The 20,307-nt window shown below is 39.7% G+C and overlaps 1 protein-coding gene across 1 annotated transcript in view; it reads left to right on the forward strand.

Moving 5' to 3' along the window:
- Window positions 1-16,776, forward strand: part of GMCL1 (germ cell-less 1, spermatogenesis associated) — a 40,369-nt gene extending 23,593 nt beyond the window's left edge. Inside the window, exons 10-14 of the mRNA XM_004609150.2 lie at window positions 527-596; window positions 4,307-4,382; window positions 5,644-5,789; window positions 8,596-8,683; window positions 15,439-16,776. Of these exons, the coding sequence (XP_004609207.2) occupies window positions 527-596; window positions 4,307-4,382; window positions 5,644-5,789; window positions 8,596-8,683; window positions 15,439-15,564 (506 nt within the window). The 3' untranslated portion in view covers window positions 15,565-16,776. The remainder of the gene's footprint in view (window positions 1-526; window positions 597-4,306; window positions 4,383-5,643; window positions 5,790-8,595; window positions 8,684-15,438) is intronic.
- The last annotated feature ends 3,531 nt before the right edge of the window (window positions 16,777-20,307 follow it).

A 20,307-nucleotide genomic window follows, 5' to 3' on the forward strand; every position in this document is an offset into this window, starting at 1 on the left:
GGACCATGTCGGGTACTAGGGATTGAACCCAGGTTGGCTGCATGCAAGGCAAGCTCTCTACCTGCTGTATCTGAATTCTAATTCCTAAATTCTAAATTCTAATTCCAACTCTAAACTCTAAATTTTTTTTGGTTTTTGGACCACATCCTACACTGCTCACAAGTTGCTCTTGGCTATGCACTCAGAAATTATTCCTGGTGGTGTTCACAGGACCATATAGAATACTGGGTTGGTGGCATTAAAAGGCAAATGCCCTATACACTGCACTGTTGATCTCATCCCCCTGACATCTAATTTTAATGTGTGTGACATAGAGTATCTTTGGGAAAAACCAAATAATGTTTACCCTATTAAAAGCCATGTTGTTACAGAATACTTGTAAAATATAAATTATTGCTGTTTAAACATTTAAACATGAATTAAGGCATTTGAACATGAATTAAGAAATGGTAGAATTTTATAAACTCCTTTAAAAAGTTTTATTCTTATTGTTCTTCCATATTTCTTCATTTGTTTTCACTTTTAGAATGGCTGTCTTCTGTGTATAAACAGCAGTGGCTTGCTATGCTCCGAGCAGAACAAGATAGTGAGATGGGGTAAGTGTATCATATGCTATCATGTCATTATTTATTAAACATTTCTGCTGTAAAAGAGGCCAAGAGAGATTGCTCAGTGGACAACACGTGCTTTGCCTGCTGAAGGCCAGGTCTGGTCCCTGGTATCACATGGCCTCCTGTAGACCACAGGAATAACCCCCAAATGCAGAGCTGGGGGTCGGCCCCTTGACCCAGTGCCACTGGTTTCCTGACAGATTACATGATGAGTCAGTTTTGTTCTTAGGTTTTCATTTGCCCTCTTCCTTTTGTTGTCATTGCAGTGACCCGGGATTGCACTCCTGCCCAGCTTGTTGCTTGCACTTTTCGCTGTGGGGCTCCCACCCTCAGCCACGGTGCTCACTGTGAGGGCTGCACTGAGGGCTGCTCTGCCGCAGTCATCACTTGCACGTGTCCTCACAAGGGTTTGCACTCTAGTTGTGGTGCTGGCGCTCATTCTGATTGTGGTTTCCTGGGGTTATACGTACCCCAGGGAACTTATATATACATGCCAGTAGTGAACTTCCTGACCAGGTGCTTGCCTGGTTTTTGACTAGGTCCTCTCCAGGGTTCACACTGCCCTGTTATAGTACTATGTACATCCGGCTGTATATGTCGCTGGAAGTTTCTTATGGAGCTGGGAGATCACAGAGAGTAGAGCTGCCACTTGGCACATGTGGCAGTGCTGGGGATTAAAACTCATGAACATAAGCTTGCCAGGGAGGTATTAAAGCCTCTTTCAGGCCCTGTTATAAAAGTTTTTAGTCTATTAACATGATGACCTCTCAGTGTCTGTGTTGCAAGCTATAATGCCCAAAAGTAGAGAGAGAGTCTGGGGAATATTGTCTGCCATAGAGGCGGGGAGAGGGTGGGAAAAGGGGGTATACTCTGGATATTGGTGGTGGGGAATGTGCACTGTTGAAGGGATGGGTGTTTGATCATTGTGTGATAATAACCCAAACATGAAAGCTTGTAACTATCTTACGGTGATTCAGTAAAATTTTTTAAAAAAAGTTTTTAGTGTATTTATGTTATTGAAAAATCAGTCGTGAGGGCCGGAGTAGCTCAGTGGTTGAGCACTTACCTTTGCATGTAAGATCCAGAGTTGTACTGTCAGCATACCACATACAAACCAGTATTGTAAAATCAGGAGCTATTAAAGTAGAGAAAAGATCAACTTTCCTTATTACATTTTTATAATGTTACCAGTTTTATAAATATCTTTTTTGGTCAGCCCTGCTGTGTTTGGCTTGTCATTACTGCTATATTGGTAAAATTGAATAATACTAATTTTTTGTCACCTAGTTATATGGCTATGTATGTAATTGTTGTTGCTGTGGTCTGCATGCAGTAGCCCTGGGTTCAATCCCGGCACCCCATAAGGTCCCCAGAGCTCCACCTGAAGTGATCCTGAGTGCAGAGCCAGGAGTAAACTCTGAGCACCACCAGGCATGGCCAAAAAACAAAACAACAAAAGATTATTAAAGCTAGAATGTTGAGAAAATTTTATCTTTGCACTACTTTCCTTATTCTTTTTCTTATTGTAGTAACAGGGACCCCAGGTCTTCTGCCTGAGAAGCATACACTTTACCACTGAGCCACATGCCTGAGTCTTTAATTTCTAACATTTTTGTTTGAATATTTTAATAATAATTTATTAATAATTAATGCCTAGACTCCAGGGCCAGGGATGTAGCTCTGCAGCAAAGTTCATGCCTTGAACATGCGGGATCTGGATTTTCTTGCAGTGCTGCGAGAGAGAAAAAAATTTTTAAGAGAGAGAGAGAGAGAGAGAGAGAGAAATCTGCTTACATTGAGGTGTCTGGGACCACTCCCAGTGGTGCAGAGACTGAATCTCTCTGGGCCCCAGGCTTGCTAAGAATATGCTTTAGAGCAGGGATTGGGAGCCATCCAGCCTGCAAGCTGTGTAACACCCACAAAATCAACGGATACATATGCTTCAAGTCATTTTCTGCCTGCCTGTATTGTATGGCCCAACAGTGACATCAAAGGTGTCCACCTGGCTACTGGAAGGGAAAGATTTCCCACTCCTAAGCACATTCACATGAGCTATTTCCCTGGCTCCTTTTGTTTTATGCTCCAGAGTTTTTTTTTTTTGTCTGGGGGGTTTGGGGGGACAGGCTTTGGTTTTGGTTTGGGGGTCATTCTCAGTGGTGCTTGGGTGACAGTTCGGTGCTCTGGGGTCACTCCTGGGCAGTACCTGTAGCAGGTACCCTTCCCTAGAATTCACCCTGACCTCATCTCAGCAAGCGCCCACTTAGATATAAGTGGTACTGTGATGATCGTCTAGTCCCCTGTAGAAAATCTTTGCCATCGTTATCTATGCTCCTGACATCACAATTCTACAAAGCAGTATAAATATTATTTATTTTCCCTGCTGTACTGAATTCTTGAATGTTGTTTTATTAGTTCTGCTTTTACATTTTTAAACATTTATTTAATTTTTTCAGTGTTTTTATTATGGCAATGGTGTCTCCAGTATCCCAGCACTTAAAAAATATTGCATATGCATAGAGGCATTTGCTATAAAAAGTTGAAATAAATTTTTCTCTTAGGTTTTTTAAATGGGGTACCAAGGAAATACAAGTTAATAAAAAATTGATTTGCTTTCTACTAAGTAATTGCATTTGTATGGTTATACTACAAAGTAAATGGCTTGCATATGAAACAGCATTATTAAGAGGTAGTGGAGAACAAGCCCTATATTAAGTAATATATTTTAAGTATTTATCACTTGATTTTTGTTTGAAAGGAGCCATATCCAGTATTCAGGTATGCACTCAATCACTCCTGGCAGGCTTGAGGGGCCATTATGGGGTACCAGGGATCAAACCCAGGTAAGCTGTGTTCAAGGCTAATAATGCCTTGTCCAGTGTTCTAGCTCTCTGGCCCCAGCACTTCATTTTTAATGTGTTTATTTTCTAGGTGAGCAGAATTTCTCATAGATTTCTTCCCTCACACACCCCCACCTTAAGGTTGGCTGAGCCCTAGTGAAATAGTCTAGAATCCAGGGCAGTAAGTGAAAAGTTAGTGATTTTAAATCATTTTTATGTGGCTCTTAAACCTGTGTTGCTTGACCATGTGTATCTCGATTGCTTGTCTCTGTTTCTTGTTTCCATGCTGGTGAGGCCTGTGTTTCATTTGAGCACATACTTCTCTTTCTCTCCCCTCACTTCTTTCTAAATCGGCTTCAATTAAAACTCTCTTGGGGCTGGAGTGATAGCACAGCAGGTAGGGCATTTGCCTTGCACTCGGCCGACCCAGGTTCGATTCCCAGCATCCCATATGGTCCCCCGAGCACTGCCGGGAGTGATTCCTGAGTGCAGAGCCAAGAGTAACCCCTGAGCATCAGCGGGTGTGACCCAAAAAGAAAAAAAAACAAAAAAAAACCCTCTTGTTTTACTTCCCCCCTCTCCCCAGCATCATGTTTATTTAGCAGAGACGGTGGACTGGAATGAGTCAGTGCATACATCTTTAGATTTTATGCCAAATCCAGCAGCGTTCATTCAAGGGCTCCTTCTGGCCCAGTACTCTGGGGACCATGGAGTGCTGAGGATCTTTACTGTACAATTTTATTTCAAAATCTAATAACAATTTTTTTTCTCTCTCTCCTATTAACTCAGAATTATTTTTCTACTAATTGCCTATTCCACTAATACCTGTGAAATTTTATCTCTTATTTTTCTTTCTAGGCCTCAAGAAATTAACAAAGAAGAACTGGAAGGAAATAGCATGAGGTGTGGTAGAAAGCTCGCCAAAGATGGCGAAGTAAGTAAAGATTGGGACGCTTACTATTCTCAGACACTGTTGTATTGTTAGTGCAAAATATTGTAGCACCTATTGTGCCTCAGGAAAGCTTATTTAGTACAGGTTAGTGTCATCTTCTAGGATAAGGATCCCACGACATGCTCAGGTCGTTTTGACGTCCAAAGCTTTATACTTGCTTTTCTCATTTTCTTGAGTCACCGTTTCCCCAGATATAGCTCGCTGGTCTCCATAGTCTCAAAGTTCTACTCACATAGCATCTCCATAGAGACTTTCCCTCACCACCAGCCTAACCAGCACACCACCTCCCCTATCTCGTCACGCTTTCCTGGTGTTCTTTTTTTTTTTTTTTTCATTTTGTTTCATACTATGAAACCTCTTTCCACATTTATATTCTAGTAGGGCAGAAACTTATTTGCTCCTATTTCTGCAATGCTTAAAGCAGTGCTCATAATATGTGCTCAATAAATATCAGTTAAATATTGAGCTAACTTGGGGCCAGAGTGAATAGTACACTGGGTAGGATGTTTTCCTTGCATGCAGCCAATCCTGGTTCAGTCCTTGCATCCTACATGGTCCCCCGAGCACCTCTAGGAGTAATTCCTGAGTGCAGAGCCAGGAATAATCTGTGAGCATCACCAGAAGTGCCTCACAACCCCCCCCCCCCCCAAATTTGAGCTGTTATAATCCAGAATCTCATCCAGACAGTTGAAGCCCAACTTTAATTCACTATACCATACCATGTTCCCTTATGATTGATTTCCTCATTCACTATTAGATGCTAGAATAAACAAATTTTATAAGCCTCATGATGGTATTTAAAATAGCTCTGTTCAGATGCTGGTTAATTAAGATACTATTAATGGGTTCTTGCTACCTCTGTCTAGGCTCCTGATCCCCTAAAAGCTATACCAACTTAGAGTTGCAGAGAAGATCTATGTTACTTATGATAGAATCTAGTTGGAGAGAAAAGGAAATGGATCAAGAAGCAGCAATTAGGATAGTATCTTAAGGAATAATACTTTAAATCCTGCTATTCTTGCTTTGATATATATTATTTTGTAGGATATGTTTATGGAGATCTATATTATATGAGTATATATATTCACAAATGTATTTTGTGTGGTAAGCCTTTAGGAGAGGCTCTGACAGAATATTAGAACCCATTACAGAAAAATTACTTGGGGTAAGAAAAAACTTGAGCCTTTAAAAAAATTTATTAATATGATAAACTGAAATAAGTTATCTTTTTTGTATTTCTTAGTACTGTTGGCGGTGGACAGGTTTTAACTTCGGCTTTGACCTGCTTGTCACATACACCAATCGATACATCATTTTCAAACGCAATACACTGAATCAGCCATGTAGCGGATCTGTCAGTTTACAACCTCGAAGGAGCATAGCATTTAGGTAGGATGAGATTTCCCCGCCCCACTGCTCCGCACTACAGAAGAAAAATAAGAAGTGAAATAAAACCTTGATAGTTCTTTCTAGCAATGGTAGAGCTTTGGTAAGATTTTATGAAAGTACAGGGAAATGATAAGGCTCCGTTCCTGTAACATGTATTAATAATCAAAGTCATAAGAACTAGTATATTAGGAATAAGTCTGGCTAGACTGTGAATGACATAGAATTGATAGTGGACTTGAAGCTATTGGCTTACTACTGTTTCTAGTAAATAAAATGTTTTAACTAATGTAGAGCAAGGTATTCCCCAGGAAAATATGTTTAATGTTTTCTTTAGCTTCCTATAGGATTTAATATTTAAATTTTGGCTGGTTGTTGAGCTAATAGTTTTTTTATGAACAGAATATTCACAAATTGAAAAGTAGTTTAATGAACGTATTGTTAAAAGATAGTATTTATAAGACTGGAGAAATAGTAGATGGGATAAAGCTTTTGCCTAGCTTGTGGCTGACCCCAGTTTGATCCCTGGCACTGCTTATGGTCCCCCAACCACCACCAAGAATGATCCCTGTGCATAGTCACGAATAACCCCTGAGCACTGCTGAGTATGGCCCTAAGTGCCCTCAAATAAGTGAAAAATATTTCTATAAAAAAATTTAAGCTAACACCATATTAAAAAAAAACTAAATGTTTATTAATGACCTAAGAATACAACTTAAAATCTATGTAATAATTTTCGAAAGAAAATAGAGGCTAAAAAATTTGGCTGTAGCAACAGTACAGGGAATTAAGGCACTACCTTGCATGTAAACAACCCCACTTTGATACCTGGCACCACTTATAGTCCCCCTGAAGCACTGCTAGGAATGAATCCTGAGTACCACCAGATGTGATTTTCTCCACCCTCCAAAAGAAACACTTTCATGACAGTGGATTTGGCTCTGATTTCTCCAATATGATATCAAAGTAAAGACAATGAAAGAAAAATGATAAATTATATTTAACCAAAAATGAAAAAGTTATTTATCAAAAGATATTACCAATAGATTGAAAGGACAAGCTGTGAAATATGAAAATATTTACTAGCTATGTATCTGATAGGAGTTAATTTTGAGACTATGTCGAGAGCTAAAATGCCACAGCGACAGAAAACAACCCAGTTTAGATTTAAATAAGCATTTTCTCCAAAGAAGATAACAACACCCTCTTCCCCAGTAAAAGATACCCAATAAGCACACAAAAAGCTGTTAAACATCATCAGTCATTAGGGAAATCATAACAAAGTCACACTGGGGGTGGGTGTCTCCATTCTGGGGTTGGATGCATCTCTACTTGGGATATATAATTCCTTTTACTTTCTGGGCTGCTTTCTGGGGAAAACTGGTCTCCCTCACAGCTGTTAATTTCACCTTTCCTCTTCCTATGTCTAAGTTAAGCTTTTTTTACTTTATACACACAAACATAAAAACCACAGTGAGGGGCCAGGGATGTGACTCAGTGGTAATGAGTATACTTCATGTGTGAGGTTCTGGGTTCAATCTCTGGCCACCCACCCCCACAGAAAACACAAGAGACCATCTCATACCATCAGGATAACAAAGGCCAGTGAAATGGAGCAAATGGACCTTCAGTGGGAATGGAAAGTGATCCATCTTTTGTGGGAACATGTTATGGCATTTCCTAAAAAAAGATGTTTAAATATAGAATTGCCATAAAATCTATTATTCTGGGTAGTTACCGAAAAAGAATTGTAAGAGGTAAAAACCTTAAAAGGGTTATAAGCTGGATCTCAGAGGTACTTGGGGCCGGAGCCAGTGGGGAAGGCGTTTACCTTGCATGGGGCCAACCCAGGTTTGATCCCTGGCATCCCGTATGGTTCCCCGAGCACTGCCAGGAGTGATTCCTGAGTGCAGAGCCAAAAGTGACCCCTGAGCATTGCTGGGTGTGACCCAAAAAGGAAAAAAAATAAAACCAACAGATACTCATACCCCATTTTCACACCAGCATTAGTCACATAGGCAAAAGGTGGAATCTCAAGTGTCTGTTAACAGAGGAACCAGCCATGGGGCTGGGATAGTACAGTGGGTAGGGCACCTGCCAGGCTCACAGATGACCCAGGTTTGACCCCCAGCACCCCACACTGAAAGCTCTGCCATTAGTGATCCTTGAGCACAGAGACAGTCGTAAGCCCTGGAGTCGGTGTGGCCCCCAAACTAAAACAAATCCCAGATGTACCAGTAAATAAAATATGGTATATACATACTACAATGGAATGTTATTCAACCTTAAAAATAAAGGAAATTATGTTACGTACTGTAACACGAGTGGTGCACCTTGAAAATACTGTTCTAAGTGACAAACTATGAAAGACATACTGATTCTACTAATTTGAGAATTAAGAATTCAAGGAACAGTTGGTGGTGGTTGTCATGGACCAGCATCAGGGCAAGTAAAGTAGAGTTCAGTTGAAGAGGAAGAGACCGTTCTGAGAGGGATTGTGCTGATGACAGAACAATGTCAGTTACTCGTCCCACAGAGTTATATAGCTTAAAATGGTGAAGGTAGTAAATTTGATAGATATTTTAGAATAGTCTTATCTATAAACGTTTTATGTCCTATGTATAAACTTAATATCTGTGCCTTAAAGTATGCACAAATTTGTAAATATGAAGGGAATTGCTTGATAATGACATTTTAAGGAGAATGCGAAACAGACGATGGATGAAAAGAGTGTTAAAATGAGGGAAGGGTTACTCAGATTAATCTGTGGTTTAAAAAAATTGTTTATTTTTTATCTTCTTTCTCCTAGATTACGTTTGGCCTCTTTTGATAGTAGTGGAAAACTAATATGTAGTAGAACAACTGGCTACCAAATACTTACACTTGAAAAGGATCAGGTATGCTTATTTTTCCTTTCATTGTAGTATGTAATTTGAAAACTTTTTGGAAAATAGAATTGGTATTTGATTTATAAATGATTTAAAAGTTTCTTGAGGATGAAAATGAAAGTACTGCATATAAATATTTTTTTACGCAATTTGCCCCATTTTTTCTAGAAGTTTAACTAAGACAAAAAAAGAAAGCATAGTTTAGTAGCTCTTTTCGTGTTTGTTCGAGGCCTTGGATTTAACCCCTGGCACTGCAGAAACAGGAAAAGGAAAAACAGTTTGATTTGAGGTGTAAGGGAAATCTGATAATAAGGAAATAATAGTTTCTCTTAATTCTTTTTCAAAATATTATAAATCTTGTGGTGCTGCTGGAACCCTATAGTTCTGGGGCCAATCTGGGAAGTGTGGGCCCTTCTAGACCTGCGAGGGACCATGTGATTCCATGGAAAGAACTGGAGTTGACCACACGAAATACATACCTGTACCTGTACTACTACTACTTTCTTCATTTGCTCTTTGAACATATAAACTGGCCGTTTATATTGTTTCAATATTTGTTTTCCTTTTGAGGGGCTTGAGAGATAGTATAACAGTTAAAACATGCAGTTATAGCAGTCTTGCTTGCGACTGACCAGGTTCGAGCCTCAGCACCCCAAATGGTCCCCTGAGTTCCGCCAGAAGTGATCCCTGAGTCCAGACCCAGGAATAAGCCCTGAGCACAATAGGCTGTTCAACTCCCCCTCACCATACCCCCAATAAAAAAGAAAGGGAAAAAAATTGGTCTTCCATTGGGCCAGAGAGATAGTACAATAGGTAGGGTCCTTGTCTTCTATACAACTGAGCCAGATTTGAATCCTGACATCCCATATGGTCCCCTGAGCACTACCAGGTGTAGCCCAAAAGGAAAAAGAAAGCTAGTGACTTTAGTGTGTTTCATAGAATTATACAAACAGGATTTGTATTATCGAAGAATCAGTGTGTAGAAAGAATTAGTGACATGATAACTTTTGGTAAGGAAGACAGTTTAAAAGCAGCTCCTGTAATCAGGATAATATATGAGAAGCTGGCCAGGTAGAGAGCTCAGAACACAGCAAGCACTTTCTCCGCAGGAGGCCTGGGGCCGGTTCCTCGTGCTGCCCTTTGTCCTGCGCACTACCAGGGGCAGTCTTTAAGCATCAGGCCAGGAGTGTTGTTCCTAAGCTCCATTGCACATGGCCCCAAAACAAACAAAAAGAAATCATAGTCTTGAACTAGAGAAGATACTAGTGGGCATAAAAATCAACATTGATGGGTTCTAGAAACAAAGTAGTGCAGTTGGTAGAATTTGTGCTTAGTTTGTGTGAGGGCTGGATTGAGAAAGAGCATAGTCAGTGAAAATTTCTGATGTTCTAATTTAGGCAGTTTGATTTATAATGAGTTTTTTCTGATTCTTGAAAGAAAGTTGATAGAGTTTTTGCTTCATTTTTGTGAGGGTGAGAAAGAATGTAGTCACTGGAAGTTTTTGATCTTCTAACATAGGCAACGTGATTTATAATTCCTGAGATTTGAGTTATAGGAAGGCAAAGAAACATGACCAAATGAAGGTGGAGAAGCAATGACATCTCCAATTTAAGGCAGAGTGGACCAGAGAGTTATTGCAGTGGGAAAGGGATTTGCCTTGAATGTGGCCAGCCCAGGTTCGGGTTTGATCCCTGGTAACCTGGAGCCCTGCCAGGAGTGATCCCTGCGTGCAGAGCCAGGAGTAAGCCCTGAACACTGCTGGATGTGGCCTGAAACAAATGAAAAGATGTTAATTGAAGGTATATTTCATATAGGCTAGTGGGTAAATTGGCTTGACATTCACAAGGAGTGCCTGGACTAGAAACAATGGTTAGATGAGATAACTGTAGTGGATGTGTAGTGAGTGTGACAAGATGGAAACTTAAAGAACCTACTGGTATTTAAGGATAAATAAAGTACCCTCCTGAAAGAATGTAAGAGTGGGGTGAAAGTGTAGATGGCACAGTAAGAAAGGGAAAGAAGCCTGTAGCTGATGATTCGGAGTTGAGTTGGTTTTCTCCCTTTTGGGGTAGTGTGGGGGGGGGGTGAGGGGACAGCACACCTGGCAGGGCTCAGGGCTTTCTCCTGGCTCTGGGGTGTGTGCCACAGAACTGGTTATGTGGTGCAGAGATCAAACCAAATCAGCCGTGTGGGAGTCAAGCACCCTGTCTGCTGGACTTGTACTGTTGGCTCAGGGCCACCTTTGTTGTTGGAGTTGCTTTAATTGAAAGGTTTTCAGCTGGGGAAAAAAAAATAATTCCTAAGATGTTTGATTTTTATGGATCCTGGGAATTCCATATCATAGACTTTAAGAAACTAATAGTGACATAGTACAGAATGACTGGCATGAACCTCAAAGAGGCAGCAGTGACTTGTACACAAAGATGGGGAAATGATGGTTGAAAGTAGGGTTCAACACGCGGCCTCATAGCTCTTCATTGTCAGCAATGGAAAACAAATTATCAAATGCTTCCTTTTCAACAGGTCTGACTTTGGTGGGGGGGGAAGCTCCAAACAATAATAGTGAGTTTTTTGTTGAAATGTTGAATGTAATCAAAGTAAAGAAAAAAAGTGGAATTTATCAGCAACACAGGCAGGGGGTGGGGGCTGGGGTGGGGGCTGGGGTGGGGGGGAGGTATACTGGAATTCCTGGTGGTGGAACATGTGCACTGGTGAAGGGATGGGTGTTCGATCATTGTATAACTGAGACTTAAGCCTGAAAGCTTTGTAACTTTCCACATGGTAAGTCAATAAAAAAAATTTAAAAAAAGAAAGAAAGTAGGGTTCAGAACCTAGGACTGTGCCACCTCTCTAATGCTGTGGTGTGTGGGAATTTCAGCTTCCAGGTCAGGAGTGGGAGAAGGAAAATACAGAGGTAAATTGCCCATTGGAATTGAAAAGTTCGGTGAGCAGCCAGAGTGATACTAAAGTGGGCAGGGAGTTCTTGTGGCTGACCCTGTTTTGATCCCCAATACCATGTAAGATCCCCCAGTCTGCCAGGAGTGATCCCAGAGCACAGCTTTTGCCCTCAATTTTTTTTTAATTTATTATTTTTTTTGTTAGTGAATTACCGTGAGGGTACAGTTACAGATTTGCGTATTTTCGTGCTTGTGTTTCAGTCATACAATGCTCGAGTACCCATCCCTCTACCAGTGCCCATTCTTACCACCAATGATCCCAGTATCCCTCCCACCCACCCCCACCCCTCCCCACCCCTCCTTGCCTCTGTGGCAGGGCATTCCCTTTTGTTCTCTCTCTCCTTTTCGGTGTTGTGGTTTGCAATAGAGGTATTGGTGGCCATCATGTTCAATCTATAGTCTACTTTCAGCACGCCTCTCCCATCCCTAGCGGGCCCACCTAGCACCCTGAGTTCGATCCCTGGCATCCCATAAGTACTCAACAAGCTTAGCAAATGTGCCTTACTACAAACTTTGACTAGGTGATGGTTATTAGCATCTAATGACCAACCTGATAGCCCTCCTCTCTGCTAAATTTAGCACTGTTAACCCAGTGCTCACCTCGACTGACCTTACCATCTTGATCACTGTTACCTTTTTCAGAACAAAACACCACTTTCCCTTTGGGGAAGCTCATAGAAATTATATGTGTGTGATATCCAAATTTCTACCTTTATCCAAATTCATATCCTACCTTTATACATTTTGATAATTGTTGGGTACACTTGGGAGAATTTGCTGTTCTTCCAACACAGAAACTGAATCCAGTTAAGTAAATTGCTCTGGTATTCAGTTTTTGTACCTAGTCATTGCAGGAATATACACCTCAGTTTAAAAAAAAAAAAAGAAACTCTAGATGTAAACTGTTTAATTATATAGTCTACAAAATGTATAAAACAAAATGAAATAAATGTATATTTTTACTAAGGACTGAAGCAATAGCACAGTGGGTAGGGTGTTTGTCTTGTACATGGCCGACCTGGGTTCGATTCCCCCATCCTTCTTGGAGAGCCCAGCAAGCTGCCGAGAGTATCCCACTCGCATGGCAGAGCCTGGCAAGCTACCCATGGCGTATTCAGTATGCCAAAAACAGTAACAAGTCTCACAATGGAGACATTACTGTTGCCCACTTCAGCAAATCGATGAACAATGGGACGACAGTTCTGCAGTGCTATTACTAAGGTTATATTCAGGTAGACAGAAAGTTCTCATTTCACTTGCTGCTTTTATTCTGAGAACTTGCTCTTCACTATAGAAGCCAATGAAGGGTTCCAAGCAATCTGTAGCATGAGTGATATTTAAATGTGTGCTTCTCAGGTTTTATTCTCCTGCTTCTGTCCTGGGTTGAAATTCTGTCCTGGATTTCATAACATCCTCATTTTTTTTTTTTTTTTTTTTTGCTATATGTCACATATTATCATTTATTCTGATTAGAGGGTAAAATTGTTGAAAATATGATATGTATCTACTTACTGTAGTTCATACATTGCTTTATTTTATGTTTGAGATTCCATTATGTTTTGCATTCCTTTAGTCTCAATGGTACATAAGTAAATAAAAGGTTTCTTTCCTTTCAGAGCTTACATTATGGTAAATATCTTATATATTTTTTTTTTATATTTAGACTTTTATTTTATTTTTTTTAATTTATTTATTTTTAATTAGAGAATCACCGTGAGGGTACAGTTACAGATTTATACACTTTTGTGCTTATACTTCCCTCATACAAAGTTTGGAACCCATCCCTTCACCAGTGCCCATTCTCCACCACCCGTAAACCCAGCGTCCCTCCCACCCTCCCCAATCCCATCTCCCCCCCACCCCACCCTGCCACTGTAGCAGGGCATTCCCTTCTGTTCTCTCTCTCTAATTAGCTGTTGTGGTTTGCAATAAAGGTGTTGAGTGGCCGCTGTGCTCAGTCTCTAGCCCTCATTCAGCCCGCAACTCCCTTCCCCCACATGGCCTTCGACTACAATGTAGTTGGTGATCGCTTCTCTGAGTTGCCCTTTCCCCGGAACGTGAGGCCAGCCTCGAAGCCATGGAGTCAACCTCCTGGTACTTATTTCTACAGTTCTTGGGTGATAGTCTCCCACTCTGTTATTCTATATACCATAGATGAGTGCAATCTTTCTATGTCTGTCTCTCTCTTTCTGACTCATTTCACTCAGCATGAAACTTTTCATGCCCATCCACTTAACTACAAAATTCTTGACCTCCTTTTTTCTAACAGCTGCATAGTATTCCATTGTATAGATGTACCAAAGTTTCCTCAACCAGTCATCCGTTCTGGGGCATTCGGGTTTTTTCCAGATTCTGGCTATTGTAAACAGTGCTGCGATGAACATACATGTGCAGATGTTGTTTCGATTGTACTTTTTTGCCTCTCTGGGATATATTCCCAGCAGTGGTATTGCTGGGTCAAATGGGAATTCAATATCTAATTTTTTGAGAATCGTCCAAATTGTTTTCCAGAAGGGCTGAACCAGTCGGCATTCCCACCAGCAGTGAAGAAGGGTCCCTTTCTCCCCACATCCTCTCCAACAGCGGTTGCTTTTGTTCTTTTGGATGTGTGCTAGTCTCTGTGGTGTGAGGTGGTATCTCATGGTTGTTTTGATCTGCATCTCTCTGATGATTAGTGATGCAGAGCACTTTTTCATGTGCCTTTTGGCCATTCGTATTTCTTCCTTGGTAAAGTTTCTGTTCATTTCTTCGCCCCATTTTTTGATGGGGTTGGATGTTTTCTTCTTGTAGAGTTCAACCAGTGCTTTATATACCCATAACATCCTCATTTTTACATGATCATTCTAAAAGACAAATTTTTTTTTTTCTTTAGGGCTGGAGTGATAGTATGGTAGAGTAGGGCACTTGAGTTGCACAAGCCACCTCGAATTCAGTCCCCAGCATCCTGATAGTCTCCCAAGCACTCCAGGAATGATTTCTGAATGCTGAGCCAGGAATAAGCCCTGAGCATAATCGGCAGTAGCCCAAACACCAAAAATAAAATTTATTTATTTATTTATTTATTTTGCTTTTTGGGCCATACATACCTGGCAATGCACAGGGGTTACTCCTGGCTCTGCACTCAGGAATTACTCCTGGTGGTGCTCAGGTGACCATATGGGATGCTGGGAATCGAACCTGGGTCAGCCGCGTGCAAGGCAAATGCCCTATTCGCTGTGATATCACTCATCCCTAAAGTTAAATGTTTTAAAAATTGTTTTGTTTTAGAGGTAGTGGGGAATCTTAGTTAAGAGGGGAAACCAGGCTTGTTGGTGGTTATTCCTTACCTTCATCCCAGTCATCTGCTGTATCTAAAGGTCTTCAGAAATTAAAAAATAATAATAATAAAACCAAATGAGTAGTCTTTATATTTCTTCAATAAATCGTTGCAAAAATATGTAGATACTCATACTTTTGAGTATCTACTTATGTGGAACTTTTAAAATTAGAAATAACTCATTACTGAATACTTCATATAGCTATCTTTGCATGTCTCATTTAATCCTTGGCGAAATCCTATGAGATGGAGTATGCTTATAGTCCTCCAGTTTACAGTGGAAAACTGCACTTCATGAAATCAGTAAATTGTCCAGTGTCACACAGCCTGTCCATGATGGTTTTGAGAATTTAGTGGGGCCTCAAACTTCAGATGCCACCATACAATCTCCTTGTATTTTCAGTAGTCTTGTTTTTCATGTTGTTGTGTTTTTACTATTACTCTCTGCTTACCATTGAAGTTGTAACATTCTGTTTATTTATTTTTTATAGGAACAAGTAGTGATGAACTTGGACAGCAGGCTTCTCATCTTCCCTTTATATATCTGCTGTAACTTCTTGTATATATCACCAGAGAAAAGAACTGAAAATAATCATCCTGAAAATTCAGAAAATTGAGGGTCTCATCTATTGGAAATAGTAGCACTTTGAAAATTATTTAGGCCAGCATCCAATTAATGACCCTACTGGTATTCACATCCAAGGTGACTAACAAAGACAAAGGCCTTATGAACTCTACAAATAATACAGAACACTTCTTATTCTCATCTCATTTCTATGCATATATGAAAAAAAATTTTAAAGCCAAGAAAATATTTGTGAAACCATTTTTTGTTAAAAATATCAACTTGTGCTTTTAATTAGCATCAGTAGAACATAGCTGTAGGTAAATTTCATATTTCTCTGGAACCAAATATAGATTTAATTTTTAAGCTTAAGCTTTGATCAGTCTACCTAGTGTTAGTAATCTCAGTATCCATCTGTGAATTTATTTCTGTTTAGCTACAAGAAGCTAAAGGAATAATTCAAATGACCAATTGTAAATCTTGTTTCAGTCGGTGCATTTAAAGGCTGTCCTTTAATTTTTTAAAATTTCTCTTTATGATTCTTCCTCCTATTGTACTATTTGTTCAGTCTATATTTTTGAAGAAATTGTTCATTATTTTGGAGACTAAGATGAGGAACTCTCTTTAACTCAATTTTTGTTGTTTTATTTTGACTGTGGTGTAACTTTCTGAGGAATTTAACAACCAAAAAACTTACTTCAGAATTTATGAACTTGAATGGGGGGAGAAATTAAGTTTAATTCTGAGGGTATCCTTTGCCTTACTTGGTCTTCAACATTGTGTAAAACTCTATTATTATTAAGTCATGGTTTATTTTTGTACCAAATATTACACTTTAAACATTTTCATATCTCTGATCTTTAGGATTATTTATGTTTAAATTTTAATTATTAATCATATTCCCTACTTAAACTCAGGACTTTATAACCTCTGAATTGAGTGCCTTTGAGTTATACATAATAGAAATTTCATAGTCAATGTAAATAAAGTTGAGGATCTCATATAAAAGCTGATAATAAAGCATTAATGTAAAAATAGAACTTATTTTTATCAAAAACGAGGTGTATGTTTGTCATGATTTATATATGTTGGCTGCTTGTGTTTATTGCTATTTTGAAAATAGCCATGCTTGTCATTATTTCCAGTCAGAGTAAGTACTTTTTTTTGTGGTTAATGTATATTTTTAGTATGTTTTTAAAAATGGGAATCATTTTTATGTATCTGTATAAATACCCATTTGGAAAATAATAAATTCTTATATGAAACAAAAATGAAACAGTTGATAGCAGAATTGTTTTCTCTTTCTGGTTATTTTTTCCCAGTGACATTTAATTTCTGGAATTTATTAGTGGTTTTTCTTTCCTGGGATATGTCCATAAATTCATCAGTTATCTGTTCAAAATTTATTCTCTGGGTATGCTTTTAATAGCATCTCTCTTTCAGTTACAGAACTATAGTTTGAATGTTCTGAGTATAATAATTTAACTACCTGGAGGTTACATTTTCTTCTTTTCTTTTTTTAATAATTGTCACCCTTTTTTTTGGGGAGGGAGGCACACTGGCCATGTTGAGGGCTTACTCCTATTCTACCTTCAAGAATCACTCTTGGCAGGACTTTGATCGTACGAGGTGCCAGGAATTGAACCCAGGTTGGCTGTGTGCAAAGCTATTGCTTTAATAAAGAGATACAGTAGCAAAGTTGCTTTGCCTTTTACATTTAAAAAACTGGGCTGGAGAGATAGCACAGCGGGTAGGGCGTTTGCCTTGCACGCGGCCGAGCTGTCTTCAAATCCCAGCATCCCACATGGTCCCCTGAGCACCGCCAGGGGTAATTCCTGAGTGCAGAGCCAGGAGTAACCCTGTGCATGGCCAGGTGTGACCCACCCCCCCCCCAAAAAAAAAAAAGAAAACAAAGACAGGGCCAGAGCAATAGTACGGCAGGTAGAGTTTGCTTTGGACGTGGCCAACCTGGGTTTGATTCCCTGGCACCTCATATGCCCCCCCAAGTACCACCAGGAGTAATTACTGAATGCAGAGCTAAAAATAATCCCTAAGAATCGCCTAGTGTGGTGCCAAAACCATAAAGAAAAAAGATAACAGTACAATTCCTTTCCCACCCAGAGTATAAATGTTTCCAAATTCAAGATACAGGAATGAGGGGCTGGAGTGATAGTACAGCGGGTAGGGTGTTTGCCTTGCATGGACCGAGCTGGGTTCGATTCCCAGCATCCCATATGGTCCTCCGAGCACTGCCAAGAGTGATCTCTGAATGGAAAGCCAGGAGTAACTACTGTGCGTTGCCAGGTGTGACCCAAAAAAGCCAAAAGTATATATATATATATATATATATATATATATATATATATATATATATATAATAAGATACAGGAATGAATAAATGTACATCACCAACCACTTGGTCAGATCACAACTTGTTAGGGGAAAAGTTACTGGGTCGGCATAATGCATCTATATTTAACAGTGAAATAGTTATATATTTATATTTAACTTTGCATCTATATTTAACTTTGCTAAGGATGGGTTATGGAGGGGGGTGTTTTGAGGTCACCTATTGGTGCTCAGGGCTTACTCCTGGCTCTTGAGACCATATGGGATGTCTGGAATTGAACCCGAGTCTATCACATGCAAGGCAAGCACCCTATCAACTGTACTATCACTCCAGCCCCAAAGCTGGTAATTTTTATAAGAAATAGGACTAGCAAAAGCTTATTTACTGACTGTGGGATAAGGACTCCTATTCTCTTGGGGATAACAAAGTGGCATCCCATATGGCCTGAGTGCAGAGCCAGAAATAACCCCTGAGCATCGCCGGGTGTGACCCAAAAAGAAAAAAAAAAAGTACAGTACAGTGATATTGAAGATACACAGTACTGAATATCACGAAAGAGGGCATCTTGATTAGTAATGAGGAAACCCTAGCAAAATCTAATACCTATCATGTCATAAAGGAGGAAAGAGCCATTTGCTTTTCTTGCTCAGGCTATCCCTTTATGGAACTTATTCCTTCAATTTTCCCCTTTGTACCCTATATACTGACTAATTTACACTAATTTACAATAGTGCTGAAGTTTCTACCAACTTCAAAAATTGTTCAGTTCCACATTTACCTTATCCACAGCCATATTGTTCCCTGTATCAGCCAAACTTCTCAAAAGTTGTCTCTAAATTTTTTCCACTTCAGAAGCCATTAAGTCGACTAGGACTTCTTGGATCAATAAAGATTTTCATTCCTTATGACTTTTAAAATCAATCTTTAAAGGGAGTTTAATTGCCTGGAAAAGCAGACTTGACATAATACCCTGTTGTATTTCTGTTTCTCTAGTTACTCCTGAGTCTCCCTTTAGGCTTCTTCTCTCACTGTTTCTAAGCCCCTTTCTTTCCTTGGCGTGATGGTACCACGTACTCTGTATGCTGATTATTATCTCTTCTGAAATTCAAATATACCTCTACTTCAATTCTCTTGGGGATAACGAAGTGGCATCTCAGATAAGCAGATGTGTTTTTGGTTTTTGTGTTTTGGGTTACAAGGCTTACTCCCTTACTCCTGGCTCTGTGCTCAGGGATCACTTCTGGCCAGCCTCAAGGACCAAGTTGGGTGCTTGGAGATTGAACCTGGTCATCCCCATGCAAGGCAAGCACCCCAGAGGTAGCTGTACTATCTCTCCAGCCCTACACTTAAGTTTTTCAGAAGAACTTATCCTTTCCCCTGCTTACATTCATTCTCTTCTACCTGGCTAATACTTCCCACCAGTTCTCACTAGAAACGACCTCATTTTAGCAGGCTAATATCTACTCATTCTTAAGGTCTTGTTTAGACATAATTAACTTATGAAAACTTTTTCCACAAAACCAGTTGGATGCCTTTATATCTTATTCAACCCCTATCAATGTATGTCACATGGTTTATTTGTATCCTTCATTGGAAGTTACTCAATAGCTGTCACATCTTTTTATCACTGACTAATGGATCCTCTGGCTCACAGAAGTGTGCAGTACATTTGTGAACAATTGTATTAAGCGCCCAAGAAATAGTATGGGGTGGTAGTGCTTGTCTTGAACATCAGACACGCCTGGTTAGGTGCTGGGCACTCCACATGGTCCCCACCAGGAGTGTTCCCTGAGCACAAATGGATGTTGCATACGCACATGCGTGCGCGCGCGTGTGCACACACACATACACACACACACAACAATACTAATTATAAAACGATGTAATTTTTCTCCCTTAACGTTTTGATTACTGTTACTGTTTTTGGCATATCGAATATGCCACGGGTAGCTTGCCAAGCTCTGCCATGCCAGTGGAATACTCTCGGTAGCTTGCTGGGGTCTCCGAGAGGGACAGAGGAATCGAACCCAGGTCAGCTGTGCTTAAGGCAAACGTCCTACCCACTGTGCTATCACTCCAGTATTCAGCAGTAATTTGAAAAAGCATGAAATAAAATTAGTTGTATGCTTGTTTGTTTTAAAGAGAAAAATTAGAATGGAGACTTTTCGCCCCACAAGCTTCCTGGCTTTGTGTACCTTTCATTAATACTTCTAATTAGCCCTAGTTAAATTATTCTTAATTCTAGTATTGACAGAAGATCCAATAGGAAATAATTTATAGTTGAAAAAAATGTTTCAGGTCCCCCAGTTTAACGAAAATGGATGAACACTCTGATTTCACTCATATGTGATATGCAGAGAAAACAGACAAATAAATGATATAAAACAAAACTAACCTCTTGGGCTATAAAATTAGTGTTTACCAGAGGGAACAGTAACAAGTCTC

The sequence above is a fragment of the Sorex araneus genome, chromosome X, assembly GCF_027595985.1.
Source record: "Sorex araneus isolate mSorAra2 chromosome X, mSorAra2.pri, whole genome shotgun sequence".
Lineage (NCBI taxonomy): Eukaryota > Metazoa > Chordata > Mammalia > Eulipotyphla > Soricidae > Sorex > Sorex araneus.